Source organism: Electrophorus electricus, chromosome 2, assembly GCF_041902795.1.
Source record: "Electrophorus electricus isolate QZ-2024a chromosome 2, ASM4190279v1, whole genome shotgun sequence".
In the NCBI taxonomy this organism is placed as follows: domain Eukaryota; kingdom Metazoa; phylum Chordata; class Actinopteri; order Gymnotiformes; family Gymnotidae; genus Electrophorus; species Electrophorus electricus.
The window spans coordinates 31,512,824-31,527,584 of NC_137498.1; the positions used below are offsets into that span (position 1 = coordinate 31,512,824).

General features: G+C 40.0%; 1 protein-coding gene across 1 annotated transcript in view; it reads left to right on the top strand.

Moving 5' to 3' along the window:
• The window catches only part of hs3st4 (heparan sulfate (glucosamine) 3-O-sulfotransferase 4), a 58,214-nt gene extending 43,986 nt beyond the window's left edge, over window positions 1-14,228 (top strand). The window contains exon 2 of the mRNA XM_026997648.3: window positions 13,366-14,228. Within this exon, the coding sequence (XP_026853449.2) occupies window positions 13,366-14,020 (655 nt within the window). The 3' untranslated portion in view covers window positions 14,021-14,228. The remainder of the gene's footprint in view (window positions 1-13,365) is intronic.
• The last annotated feature ends 533 nt before the right edge of the window (window positions 14,229-14,761 follow it).

Genomic DNA, 14,761 nt, shown 5'->3' on the forward strand with positions numbered 1-14,761 from the left:
AAACATTCATACCCTCCTGGAGTGCAATATTAATTCACATTCTTTGATTCTGCTATTCAGTTGAATCTCATGGCACCACTTTAGAATGCTCTCAGATAAAAAGAAAAAAACACCTTGATGCTGCTAAAGTTGCTTAAATTGGGTCACGATGAAGTTGTGGGAGGGTCGAGAGAGATGTAGTTGTATGTAAAAGGGAAACTGTGTGAGGACATGGAATATATCTGCATGTATTAAGAGTGCAGAAATCTACATCTAAAATGATGCCAGGGGTCATAATTTTCTTATGAGTGAGAATATTTTCTTAGAACTAAATGGGATTCTCCACTGAAATTTATTTACACTGAAAAGTCATATGCTTCATCTGTCAGGATTATATATTTGTATTCTTGGAGAAGTTTCATTTAGTTCACGTATTTACTTATATAATACATGTAATTTGTATATAGTCCAATGATTTTGTGACATGGTATATTAAATATAGCAAATCTCTCAAATATAGCAAAACCAGATTAACCAGGATCAACCATGTTCTTCAATCACATAAGCATCGTATTATTAACAATTTATACAAAGAAATAAATAATAAATAAAAAGCTTACCAGCAGCATGGAATTTACAGGAAACATGTTTGCCATCTTACTGCTACATCTTACTACTACATTGGTAGTAATATACAGAGCAACTATGCTAAGGAAATATTTTACTTTCTGACTTACATATACAGTTACATACACAGTTTGTCTTAAATCTAGTTAGAGATATGATGTATCTGTCAGATAAGACAAAAATATATGCTCATAACATTTTTCAGCTGGGTCAGGTGTGCTAAGAGTGCGAATTCAACAAAAAAAGTCCTTTATGACTGCAGCAAAGACCTGTGGAGCTAATGATGACAATCAAAAATACTAACAATGTTTTTTGGGTAACTTTGTTCTCTTTGTGTGTTGAGAGTGTGAAAATATGTTTTGGAAACCAGCCTTGTGTTTTATTACCAAGTACCTATGAGATAATAACAACCTTTCATGTTAAGTCTGCTTTTTAAAGCAAATTAATATATATTTATTAATTTGACTTTTATTTAAAGTGACTTATGATTGAGGCAAAGTACAATATATCCATACCATTGATGCAGGAGTAAGTTTCACTGAAAGTGTGGGTAAACTAAGTTTCTGGTAGCTGAGATCCAAGTGAAAGATAGCTGAAGGAAGTGTTCCCAGAGCAGGGCTTAGCACCAGCAGTGATCAAGGTGCCACACACACTACCATAAAGATACTTTGTACAACATACAGCTAAAACAAATATGATACAATAATAAAAAATGTGATGTAAAATCAAGAGGGGGAGTATCTAATGAGGATCAGGTGATAAAAAACTAGTAAAGTGGCTGAGAAGCATGCAGAGAAGCAATGAGGGGTTGAGCATGTCTGGTGATTTGACATTCAAGAACTTGGGGAAGATTTATGTCTTCAAAGGTTTCTTAAAGTTTGTGAGGAATTCTACAGATCAGATGGAGCTGGGTAGCACACTTCACCACTGAGAAGCCAGGTATAAAGTTTATGAACTGGAATTTAAACAGTCTTCCTTACAGACACCTGCATGGCACTAACTCAGCATTCTGATACCTTATATACTTCAGTACACCTTATATACGCTCTATAATACTTTATAGGATCTAGCTGGGAGGTAGAATTCAGACCATCTAAGATCTTTCTCTGTTAGGCAGAAGCAAGAGAGAGTAATTAGGATGATCTGATGGTTTACAGTGTTGAATGTTAGCAATATTTACATCTAGTAAGAAATGTTCAAAATGAGAAGGCAGTGGAGATCAGGGAAGAGAAGTGGATAAGAGGGAACCTAGGTTATGAAAAAAGGGCATATGAATTTACCATTCATATCTAACAGAAAGGAAATAAGTAACAGAGAGCAAGGAAAATGGAGTCATGGTAGTATTTTACATGGCAGAGCATAATGTATTTATTTAAAAAAATTGCAATCCATTTTTGCTGCATTGGTTTTAATTTATTTGTGAGTTGAGCATGGTAACTATGCAACCTCTGTTGTAGTCTATTGCTGTATCAGCAACCTTGGCTTTATTGCACTGAACAAAACACCAGGTCAGGAAGCCTTGAAATAAAACTGCAGCTTCAGACAAGGACAGCCAAATGGTCCTGTTCCTCATACATTGCAAAGAAGGACTTACTTTTTGGCTAATGTTTTAGCTAATTACTTGTTTGTCTGAAAATGATTCATAAAATACTTTTTTTCTAAAAAATATGGAAACTCAACATTGTTTAAGCAGCAGCAAAATAAAGGATAGAATAATCATGAATATGGCACACTTTGGTAGTTGTAAACACTTTGACATTTAGGTACTTCCTACATGGGTTAATCAGGACTTGTGTATTTGCAGGAGAAAAACAAAACTGTTTGTCAGTCAAAACAAGGGCCCTTCTGTTTTTCACATTCTTTCATGCTGAATTAGCGAAAGTAAGGTACACTTACCAAAGGCACATGAAGCAAACATTAGGCTGAATGTATTCCAAGGGAGTTTTCAAAATCTATCATTAAAAAAAATTATCCCTATCACTATTATTGCACGAATACACTTGTTGTTTTTGTAGCGTATACGGCAAATGGTGTTCACTTTACAAAATCTCATTAAATTTAATATATTTTTATTAATTAAATTAATGATAATCTTAATTGGCAAATTAACATACCTTAATTGGCTAATTAAGATGACAAATTCTACAGTCCTTCACTGTGAAGAAAAGCTGAAGAATAAAGGCAGTTTTTGTTGCTGTGAAACTTTCTCCACAGTGCTCTGGCCCCATGTATTACATGTATTATTAGGTGATAATGGGAAAGTTGCTTGAAAGTATAATTTTTCATCTTGCTCTGCTGGGCTGTCTAAATTAGGCTTTTTCAAGGTTAGCTGTGTAACTTGGAGTCAAAGGACAGGCTCTTCCATCAGTGCCTGGAGATGTATCTTATTTCCAGTTAGGCAATGCTGGCAATTGCATGAAGAAAAAAGCATTCCTCCATGCAAAGGCTGGGGGTGGGGGGAGGGGGTGTGGCAGGGATAAAAATAAAAATGTTTTGGTGATATCTACAATTTTTATTTTCTTTTTTACTGTACAGATTACTATTTTATGTCTGTCTGAATGGATACACTGAATATTAATCTAATTTTGTGAATAGTACTGTGGAAATTAGTGTGTTGATGCTTTAATAAATCTTGCATGACTAGATTTGTGGCCTGCTTTGCCTTTGTGTGTCATTTACCCCATTCAGCCTTGATAGAAATAGGTTATTTAAGCACTAGTTAGAAAAATACCATTTATTCTCAGTACTGTTTTAACTCTGAGCACCCAGTCATTTTTCATTATGGTCACAGAGTGGTCTCTGTGTAGGTATGTCTCACTAAGACATCTTGCATTCCTGCTGGAGATTTGGGTGCAATTTGAGTTCATTCAGGAAAGTTGAGTATGTTGTTTTGATTAAAGAGATACTTCAAAACTAGAGCAATATTTAATATTATTGCTCAAAAAGAGTCAGGAAATTCATAATGGAAGAGGATTTAATATTTAGGCTTTATTTCACTCATAAATGCTGGCACACTTTTAAACTTGGCCTTTGGCAGTGCACATTACACATGTTAATCTGTGTATGCATAAATCATTATCCTGCACTTTGTGATGTGTATTTATGGTAGAATCACACACAATGCCGGACTACCTCTGCCCAGGAGATTAAAGATGTGTACAATGATTTATTGGAAGTGCTTAAACAAGCTGCTCATTGGCCCAAGACCATCTGAGGGCTGCATTGAGATCCGTCCTAGGATTACCCAATATATCTAGATCCATCACCAGCACTGTGATCCAGTGAACTGTTCAATGACTTGGGACAGTCATTTCACAGTCGGCATGTTCTGTGTCGCTCGCTCTAAAGATAAAGAATAATTTTTTCTATCTCTCCCACTCTCTCTCTCTCTGTCTCTCTCTCTCAGTTTCTCTTTTTGTGTCTCTCTCCTATTATTGAGTTGGCACCACATGCCGCTGGGCGAGATATAATGCAGAAGTTTGACACAGCAAGTACACAGCAGGTTCACGCATGCAAACAACTGCACACTCAATGAATGAATGTGTTTCATATGCTGGGACTCCACACAGGCATTCTGCACTAACCTGAGCACTGAGTATTCTACAGCACTGCCCTAAAAGTAGGAAACTGTTCATATCAAGCAGAAACATTGTTGGACCTCCCAATCATTTAAGTTGTTTTATTTTAGGGTTTTAGTTTTCTTGGATGAGTTTATCCCGATCATAGCTGGCAGTTAAGATGCTGGTAGCTGTGCCACTGCATCTGGTGTTTCTAATTTGGATTGACTGTCTGAAACAAAAGCCAAAGAAGAAGCCAAGACAGGAGATGGCATGGCACCTGTTGTCTATTTATTATACTGATGGAATTAGTCTGGGAAGATTTCATGTTGGAATATGGGAGGTGACATAAATGGAAGAGATTTTGAAAATATTGTGGATTAGGGTAATTTGGGAGCAGAGGTTGCCATTCATAATGAGTCATTTATCCAGGAGCAGATCTTGTAGGAGGAATAAATCAACGTTTATACCTTAAAGCATGTGGAGAAACGCCACAAAATATTTGATCAAGTGCTTTACTTCCACTGTTTAAAGTGGTTAAAACCTTAACAAACTCAGTCCCATCAACAACACTATTGTCTACTGCAGCTCACTTTTGTTGATTCTGTTGACCATTTGATTTAGAGGCCTGGGTCTGATAAACTGCCTTTGTCCATGTAGTGAAATTGGACTGCAGATCTTGTGCTCTTTGATCTTTGCGATCATGAAAAATGCATGAAAGAGAGGTCCGTGAATGGGAGGCAGAGCACTATTAGTGAGACACGGACCTCGAAGGATGACAAGAGGGCTTGTCTGGTCATTTGAGAGAGCTATTTAAATCCATTTCTCTTCAGGCCTCTTATTTTGACAGTGCTGTTATCCCTCTTTAGTCTCCAACTCTGCCATCAGGGTTAGTTCTTCATCAGCCTAGGCTTTTTGTGACATGGTGACCTGAACTGATGGCATGGTTTTAGCATTACTATTACACTAATGTTATCATTTGGCATAGCCAGTTCTTAGACACTTTATCATCTGAGTCGCTGTGCTTATGCGGATTACACATACGAGTCTCGCAGAAGACAGAGATTAATGATGCACGTTTACAAAGTAGCCAGAGGAAGTAAACAGTAGTTACTCTCCATATGTTGCTGGAGATTTTATGACAAATGAGTGGCTTAAAATGAGCACGAGCGTGTCCTGTGCTTGCGTAACTGCTGAAGTTTGTAATTAAAAGCTGGATGGCACTCGCCACAATAACACTCCCCTTCAGGGGAGGAGGGAGTTTATTTCAAATAGAAGTTGGATGACTTTCACAGAAGCTATTTCAAAAGAAAAAGCTGATGAACTGAAACACACCTTAAACAGCAGCAACTTATTATCAGAATGTAGTCGACACTGCCTATTTTAGCATCTTTGCTGTGGGGAATATCTGGTTGACAAACATCCTGCATATGAACGTGTGGTGGATTTTTTGAACTGTCAGTCTGGCTCTTTTGAACAGCACTATTTAGCAGTGCACAGTGGAACCAATCACATTTCATGCTATGCAATTCCTAAGTGACTTTTCCCTATAGATGGGGGATTGGTTTTACAGATCTAAAAACCACCAACAAGCAAGCTGTTTCGTGCAAGGCCTATGCTTTGTGGACTCTTACAGTGAACTTTATCGATGCATTCTAGGTGATAAATTTTGACGTACAGTGTATTATATAAAAGATGCACCATGTCTGTGTTAATGCTTTTCATGCTGGGTTTTTATGTTGTACTATCTGCACCAGCAAAAGCAGAATTTGGATTAGCAGCAGTACCAGTAACAGGGCGGCTTAGTCTTTAATGGAACAGCTTAGGCTCCTCTGTACATGATTAGAACATTTTCAGCCGTGTAGTTTTATCACGCCAGATGTTCCCAAATAAACAGCACAGCGGGGTCATGTCTTGACAGTGTCTAATGCTGCTGTAGTCAAGCTTTTAGAGACCTACATAATACTTATATTAAATCAAGGATTACTCAGTAAAGAGATAGTGTAATTACTAACACCATAAAGAATAGAAATTTTAGGATATAAAAATCCCCTGGTTCTTTTTTGATGGCTATATAGGCTTTAATATGGTCTACAGATATTATATACTAAACATGTTGCGTTTTGCTACATTTTGGCCCTAATGCTCGCTGGCTTGTGGAGATATCCTCTTCCATTTGAAACGCATCATTTTGACAGTAGCAAAGAGAGCAGGACACTGGTACTGAATACAAAGCAGCATGTCTGCGTGTTACTGTGCGCACGGGGTCACCCCGTACATCACCAACGTTCTCTTAAAGATGTAGTGCGCACAAGATTATAAAAGAGGCTCTGACATTTAAAAGATGAACGACAACAGTGTATGCACATTAGCCCCAAGCGCCGATGCTTCACTCCATTTCCTGTGCTTTAATAGTTTTTGCCCTTAAAACGTATCTGAGGACGGCACATTGGCACGGGGTGACTGTGAACACATGCGCTTTGTTTGACGGATGAGTTGGTAAGCATTTTTTCGTCTTCAGTGCCATTCTCCACAGTAATGTCTTTTTCTCAAGTTAATCCGTGGATTAAGTCCTTTCTCTAGCCTGCTCCCCTGGCTGGGTTAGAACTAGAATCCCATCTCTTAAAGCATTAGTAACATGAAGCCAGTGGCTCTGGGTCCATGTAGTGTTGAGCATTGTGGCTGTTAAAATGCAGATGTCAAAAGTTGACTATTTCTATAAACAATCAATTAATCTTATGTAATTTCATTAGGATTTGTGCTATTTTATCAATCCATATGGAGTTTCCCTATTGTTCACTGTAGTGTGATAATGTTAAGTTCCTAAAAAGGTATACAAAACCTAAAACCCAGGGGGATCGAAAAGTTCCAGAATATAATCCCAACGCTAGTTTTACTCCCTAGTTTGCATTTTTTTATTTGCATAATACCACAGGTCTTGCAGGCCTGTTTAAAAACATTCACTCTTTTGTAAAATTATTATTTTAAAATGTTTTACAACAGATATGCACAGGATAAACCAAAATACACAGGGTCAGTATGACTGCAGAAGAGATTCACCTATTTTAGATACCTTCTTTTCATACCTGCTGATGATAGAGTTGAGCTGTTGACACTGTGTGGTCTGAGGTGGTAGTGCATTGGGAGTTCACCGAACCTCTGTGTGAGGGAGTAATCAGGGAACAGAAAGGAGGGAGAGACACAGGCCAACAACCATTTCTCCCTCATAAGTGACGTCTGCTCCATCGGCCTGACTCTATAAACAGAGGATTAAAAATCAATTGCTTTGATACCCTTTGCTAAACCTGCACATAAGTAAAAATGTTCCAGCTCCACAACAGACTTAAAAGTGGATCACCATGATGCATTTGAGGGATAATGTGCTACAGTGAAGCATAAAAACTTCAGAGACTGCTACAGGCCAGTGCTTGCCTCAATGATGGAGAAGTAAACTGAATCATATACACTTGAGACACTCCCTAACACCCCCCCACACACACACAAAAAAGTGCAAAGTCCAAAAAGCTAAAAATTCAACAGCATCTCTATTTGTTCATTTGACAACCACAGTGAAGAGGAGAGAGACAAGTTCATATCCCTGGTTCTTATTGATGGTGTTGCTCATGCTTACCATGTGGTGTGATGCTTCTGTAGCAAACTGACAGCCACTGTGTGAACGAAGACATGGCTGACCCTGCATGCAGTATTGTGCTAGGCTATTATATGTGCTATGGACAAATTGGTTCCTGTGATGCTGACTCAAGCAAATCTCAAGAACTGCTGGAATGGCTGTGTCCTGACAGTCATCTAACACCTCTGCTCTTCTCCAGAGGATCTCCACTCTAATCAACCAGTCACAGCTCCAGAAAAGATGTTGGGCATTTGGTAGATTTCTTTGGCAATGGAGGACTTTAGCAATAATAATGCACATGATTTAATGGTACTTGAGCACTTGAGTAGTAATCACTATTAAGGAAAAATACCTACTCATATTATCAAAATTTTAAAATGTCCAGGGTTGGTTTTAATTTGGTTTTCAGGTCTGCAAATATAAAAAAAAACAAAACAGAATCTAAATATCTTTGATTTGAATCCAAAATTCTAAATTTGCTGAGACAGTGCAGTGTGCTAAGTGCCTGACGTCTTATGTTCCAAGCCTCGACTGCAAGTGTCGAGGTTAGCTGACAGTCGCCTTGTTTGACGCCGACCTCCTGGAGCTTGTTGATGGGGCCGTAGTGCCATATGCTCTGTGTTTGAGCAGGATTTAGTGTCTGCGCCTCCACACTCTCCCATGCGCTAATGGGTGCCCTCGTCCCTGTCACTTACACCCAGGAGATTGTAACACTGAATTGTCCACCACCACCATTCAAATCTCCCTAGCTGGATGATTGCTCACCCCTGTTTTTTTCCTCTTGAGCAATAAAATCTATCACATCTGCTCTGTCATATTAGTCAGTTCTGCTTAAGTAAAACAGTTGTGTGTGATTTTTGGGATATAAAATGTAGCTGCAGCTACAGGTATGACTACCAATTACTGGTTGTGCTTTTTTAATGCCAATAAAGTCTATCCAGTGACAGTGAATAGCTAAACATGTGGCTGGATAACTCTGCTGCTACACTCAACAGCGTTCCTCTGCGCAATTCCACGCCATGCATCTACTTGTTTTTGTAATCATGGGTTGTCAAGGGCTGTTGTGAGCAAATAGTATGTGTGTAGCCTGAAGCCCTCTCAGCTGCTCGTCCAGGGGGAAGTAAACAACACAAGGGTGGAACGTTGGGAAGTAGCTGTATAAATATTCAAATGAGTGGCAGATTGCTGTAGTCCAGTCCACACGACTGATTAAACAGGAGGTAACCCCTCCCCCTTTCTGCTTATCCTCTTCAGGACTGCTGTATTCATAAACAGATTACGGGAGGTGTATCTCGGCATGAATAACCTTTCTCGATTTGTAATTTTAACACACTGTAAAGGAAAACAAGCTAATTTACAAGGCGATATACTGTGTGGTTTCACAGAACAGTTACCAGATTTATGGTGATTTTCCCGAAGATCCATAAATGCTTTTTTCCCCCCTTTCATTCTTTCTAACCCTCAGTTTTGTTTCATCATGTTCCACATCCAAGAGGAAGATAAAGATTTCTTTGCATCTAAGTGCTGGTGTCTGGTGGTGGTGTTCCGTAGGAAGTAGAAGCAGTCTTCTGGGGATGACAGGAGGTGAGGAGAGAAAAGAGGTTTGATCAGGACCAGCTGTCAGCTTCACTCCTTAACTGTTCTATTGAAGCAAACAGTTTGGCTGCAGCATAGTGGATCGTGTCCTTACCGCAGGGAGGATGGGCACTCGCACCTCTTGTGCTCTCCATACGGCAGTGTTGGCTCTCCATTCAGCTGTGCTGGTGGGCATCAGTCAGACCTGTAGGGATCAGAGGGGATTTGGTTGGAGATAGAGACTGCATGACAGGCTGCTACAGGTGTTATGCTATTCCAAGTCTCCTCACATTGTTCATTGCTTGCGAACAGCTAAAAAGAGATAGTTTTCATGTTATCAGGTGGTCTTTTTCTAGCCAGACTGAGCATTGGTTTAAATGCCTGCCACATTCCCAGGCAGCGGATATGAAGACCTGGTGTATTTTGCAGGAGACAGTGATTGAAGAAGTCTTTAACTCTGATATGGTTGACAGCGTTGGGGGAAATAAACACACTAAGTGAATTCTGTCATACCTAAATATTGTAAGTAGATAACATAACAAAAGTATGTGAGACCAAATTGCAGCCAAAATGTTCACCCGGGTTAACTATAATAAATAATAAATAAATAAAGTTTTTTTTTTTTAATTGAATCTTGGACACAAAGCTAATTAATTATAAACTGTAATCCTCAGTGCACGTGGATTAAGACCATGTTGAATTTATGGTAAAACTTTCCCTTCTCCATCCCAATGAGCTTGACTGAGGGTTAACTGTGTGAGATGGTACTGATTCTAATACAGCAACAGTAATAAAACGAGGACTTGTGATATGGAACGGTGTGCACTTGACAAAGCATTTAAAATGGCTGTATGGGTTGCTTAATAAAAAGCCTTTTCAGTCCTCTGTCGTCAGCATTGGGTTCGATCCAGCTATTTAATTGGTGCACCTCTCTGATAAATGACTGTCTCTACTTAGCTTTAGGTTCATTGGATCTAAAGATACACTTAGTTTTTGCCTGATTAAAAAGTCTCTCTTGGCAAAGTATCCAGGGAGTAGATTAATTTGAAAAAATTAATAAACTAGAGCAAAGATTTTACCTTGTCCTTTCCCATCTTGGTCATATTTTTGTGAGTGGCAATTAAATTACTTCAAAGCAATATGAACAAATACCTTCTTGTAAGATGAAAATTTGAAGTTTTTGAAAAAATTGCTGATTATTAAAAACTATTGCTGACTAGTGCTCACAATATACTTTGTGATAAACTTTGCATTCAGGAGCTTGTGAACATTTTAAAGATTATCTGGGTCTACCATATGACTTCTTAGATGACAGTTGTTCTTGTTTCACAATATACTTTAAATAAAATACTTTTATTTTGGTTCTATAAGAAATGGAGTGGTTTCTTGTGCTTAAGTCATATATGCAGGCGTTATGCAAGCACGGTGAAGTCTACAGAACAAAAGGCCACAAGATGTTATGTGATTCGTGTGAGTGTGTAAACAGCAGATGGTGAAAAGAGCTTTTCCAGGCCCGTGTGCGTTATTTACCTGCCCACTTAAAGGACCCATGGCTGCACACTCCTGCGTTGTGGGGTCAGTGCGTTCTTTCTCTTTCCTGAGTGCAAGGCTCAGGGAAGCTCAGGAACATGAGGCTGTTTATGAGCGTTGTGCGGCATGTTTCCTGTCCTGACATTTTAAATGCTCGCCACCCATGATTGACTCCCTCGAGGAAAATGAGTTCGACCTCAATCACAAATGAAGGTTTCACTTCTGTAATCTCAATATTTTAGTAATTACACATATAATGAGTGGCGTCATAGCGTTATGGTGTGATGGGGACAGAAGGCTGGTTGTGTGCTTGTATGAAACGAAGAGAGCTGCAGCTGTCCGTCTACAGCCTTTGGCCAAAGAGGCCGAAAAGCAGTGTCAAAACACCTTGGGCCAGCACCCCTGATGGCTATGTGTTTCAGTGCAATTTACATAGGTTGCCCCAAGGCGCTTTGTAATGACTTTATTATTTTTAGTTTTAGTTTTACTTGCACAAAACAAATATAAGTATGTTTGGTTGTCTTCCAATCTTGGTTATCTTCCAGTCTGACTTTAAATAGCCAACTACTGAAGACCTTGAAAGGAGAGAAAAAAAAATCTCTAACCATTCATTACCACACTGAAGAAATGTGCACCACTGATGGAACATAATGTAAACTAATACTTCTAGTCCCTATGCTAGCTACAGATATGGTTTATATCCCATTACAGTCCAAGTAGGCACAGCTCTATACCATGTAGTGCCAAGAGTAATCCATTGGGAAATTACCCATCAGGAGTGCAATGCTGGTACAGAAATGAAATTACAAAGCCACTTGTGAGCAAGTGTCTGTATGTACTAAGAGGCCTGTGGATTGGGGTTTGTGTGTGTGTATGTGTGTGCATGTTTGTGTGTGTGTGTGTGTGGTGGGGGCATTTGATGCGTTCCACACTTAGAACTCGATTGTACCCAGCAAAGGAGAGCATTTAGAATGTGTCCAACATGCAAATGATTAATTTGGTTGTGTTACTGCCACTTTGGTGTGGTACTGACAGGTGTCAAATAAAAATTAATTTTAGACATGTACTACAAATATATTGATTTCCTTTTATAGCGGTTTCATTCTTGTACTAATATCAAGTCATTCCACATGCACCAAGTTGTGCTTGACACACACACATTTCTTCCAGCATGTTCACTAACCCTTGCAATGTTCTCTACTCAGACAAGTCTGAATCCAATTTCATGCAAACATATATAAAAACACATAGCCAGAGCTAAAATAATAGCATATTCTTAGTCTGTTTTATTGACGTGTTAAAGTTTGAGTTTACATCTGAACTTTGGAGACCCAGGATCAGCACATGCTGCATTTGAGTTACTGGGAGTGTCTGCCCATAGCATTAGTGGAGAAAATGTGATATGCATATGTGGTTTTATTGATGATCCTGCTGCTCCCTTTGACGTAGGGCACAGTCACCACAGACTCATAGTTCCTACTGAAGGACAGGGAAATGATGTTATACAGACATCAGGGGTTTCAATGTGGTACTCCACTGCTTTGTTTTACACTTAAAGAGTTTGTACTGATATTCAGTTAACTTAGAAAAGCTTTACTTTCTAGATTTCTTGAACAGCAAAAGGACATAGAATACTAGTTAGTTTTAATGAAAATCATTTTTTAAAATGAGCTAAATGCTCTTTTTTCCCCTTCTGCAATATAGCTCAGGGCTTATTTATCAGAAAACAGACTGAATGAATCTCCAGTTTTCTACACAGCCATTTTATTTTTTATAACTTCTGAATGACTTCTGCTTCCACGCCCCTGAAAGATGAGTCAATGTGGAACATAACATTTGCAGCACTGCTGACACGCTCCCCGCTCCCCCTCTCACTGAGCCTCTGAAAACTGAGACGTGTCTCCTTGGCTACGAATGGATCAGAGGGATGTCATAATTAATCACTGTATGGCCCACAGCAAGGGCCCCTTAACCTTAAAGGTAGGGTGGCGGGGAAGCCAGCTACAGGCTGTGCTCTCGTCAGAATACACTCACGTGTGTCTGCGCAGGTACAAGGGACACCAAGCTTTCAGAATAGACACAAGACAAAACCACCCCCCAAGCCCTGGAGTATTAATGATTTGCACTGAACTTGTTATTAAAGTTTCAAAACAGCTCCTGGAGTAACACAGATGGAGTCAATTAAGCATTGAGCGTGCTTGTTCACGTGGTGTTTCATCTCCTGCTTTTATCTTCCACGTGTTACTTCGCAGGTGTAATTAGCTATATTTTCCTTCTTGCAGCTATAATGCCAGTGATAAAAACAGTTATTTTCACTTGTAATTCTCTTAATAAATGTATTAATTTTGCAAGTACCATGTCATTGTATTCTTGGTTACGTTGGGCTGGGTTCATAATAGTGCAGGCATAGCGTCTGGGTCTGACATGGTGCACACTAATTCTCGGTTTGTGGGCTTGAACTTGCAGGGACCTGATGCCTTCAACGCTGGAGGGCCAGATCACAATGGAGAAAACTCCCAGCTACTTTGTCACCAATGGCGCCCCAAAACGCATCCACTCTATGGCCAAGGACATCAAACTCATCATAGTTGTTCGCAACCCCGTAACCCGGGCCATCTCAGACTACACGCAGACTCTGTCCAAGAAGCCTGAGATCCCTGCCTTCGAGGTCCTCGCATTCAAGAACCGGACACTGGGCCTGATCGACGCATCGTGGAGTGCCCTGCGCATCGGAATCTACGCACTTCACCTGGAGAGCTGGCTGCAGTACTTCCCACTCTCACAGATGCACTTTGTGAGTGGAGAGCAGCTCATAGTCGACCCAGCTGGTGAGATGGCCAAGGTACAGGACTTCCTGGGCCTCAAGCGCATCGTCACGGACAAGCACTTCTATTTCAACAAGACCAAGGGCTTCCCCTGCCTGAAGAAGCCCGAGGACAGCAGTACTCCACGGTGCCTTGGCAAGTCCAAGGGCAGAACTCACCCAAAAATAGACCCGGACGTTATCCGCAGACTGCACAAGTTCTACAGGCCCTTTAACAATATGTTCTACCAAATGACAGGGCAGAATTTCCAGTGGGAGATTGAGGAAGTAGGGGAGACCCCCAGTTCTCGGGACTGATGGCCCGAGCGCATGGATGTCCCCCCCATAGCCACTCCACCAGCCTTCTCTGAGAGAGAACCCACACATGCAGCATCCATGCGGACCATGCTTCGGTACAGCCTATCACTCATGGCTGTCCTTGCAAAAGTGTCTGTATTAATAGCAACAGTTTTACTGTTTTGCTCTTTAACCCCACATCCCTCACCCCCCCTTCCACCGCCGCACCACCCCCACCCCACACCCCGCCCCCCCAAAAAAGCCAATGGTGTTCATGGTGGCAAATTATTGTATATATTATACAGTACATAAATATATTTATATTTGTGAAAAGAAGATGATTTTATTCATTTTGTTTTGGAACATAAAGTTGCTATATAAATCATGTCTACTATGATGATGCATGCAATGAGTTAAGTGTCCTTACCTCCTCAACCATATGGCTTTATTTGTTTATTTATTTTTTTCTATTCATAATTTATTCTTTATTTTAAAACCCTATCTGGTATATACCAGCAGCCAGTGCAGCAGTGTCACTCCTGCAAAGCAGAATTAGTGTCTGGGCAGTGGCAGCCATTGAGAGCAATTGGTCAAGAGATCAAAGACCAATAATATTAAAATTAGTAAACAAACAAGTAACCTTGTAATATAATACAGTGGTACCTCTGTGTCACTCTGAAGACATCTACTTCATTCTGGTACTGCAGGCTTGTATCTACTGACTGTGCTGGCTCTCCTCCTATATGGGATATCCAACATCAA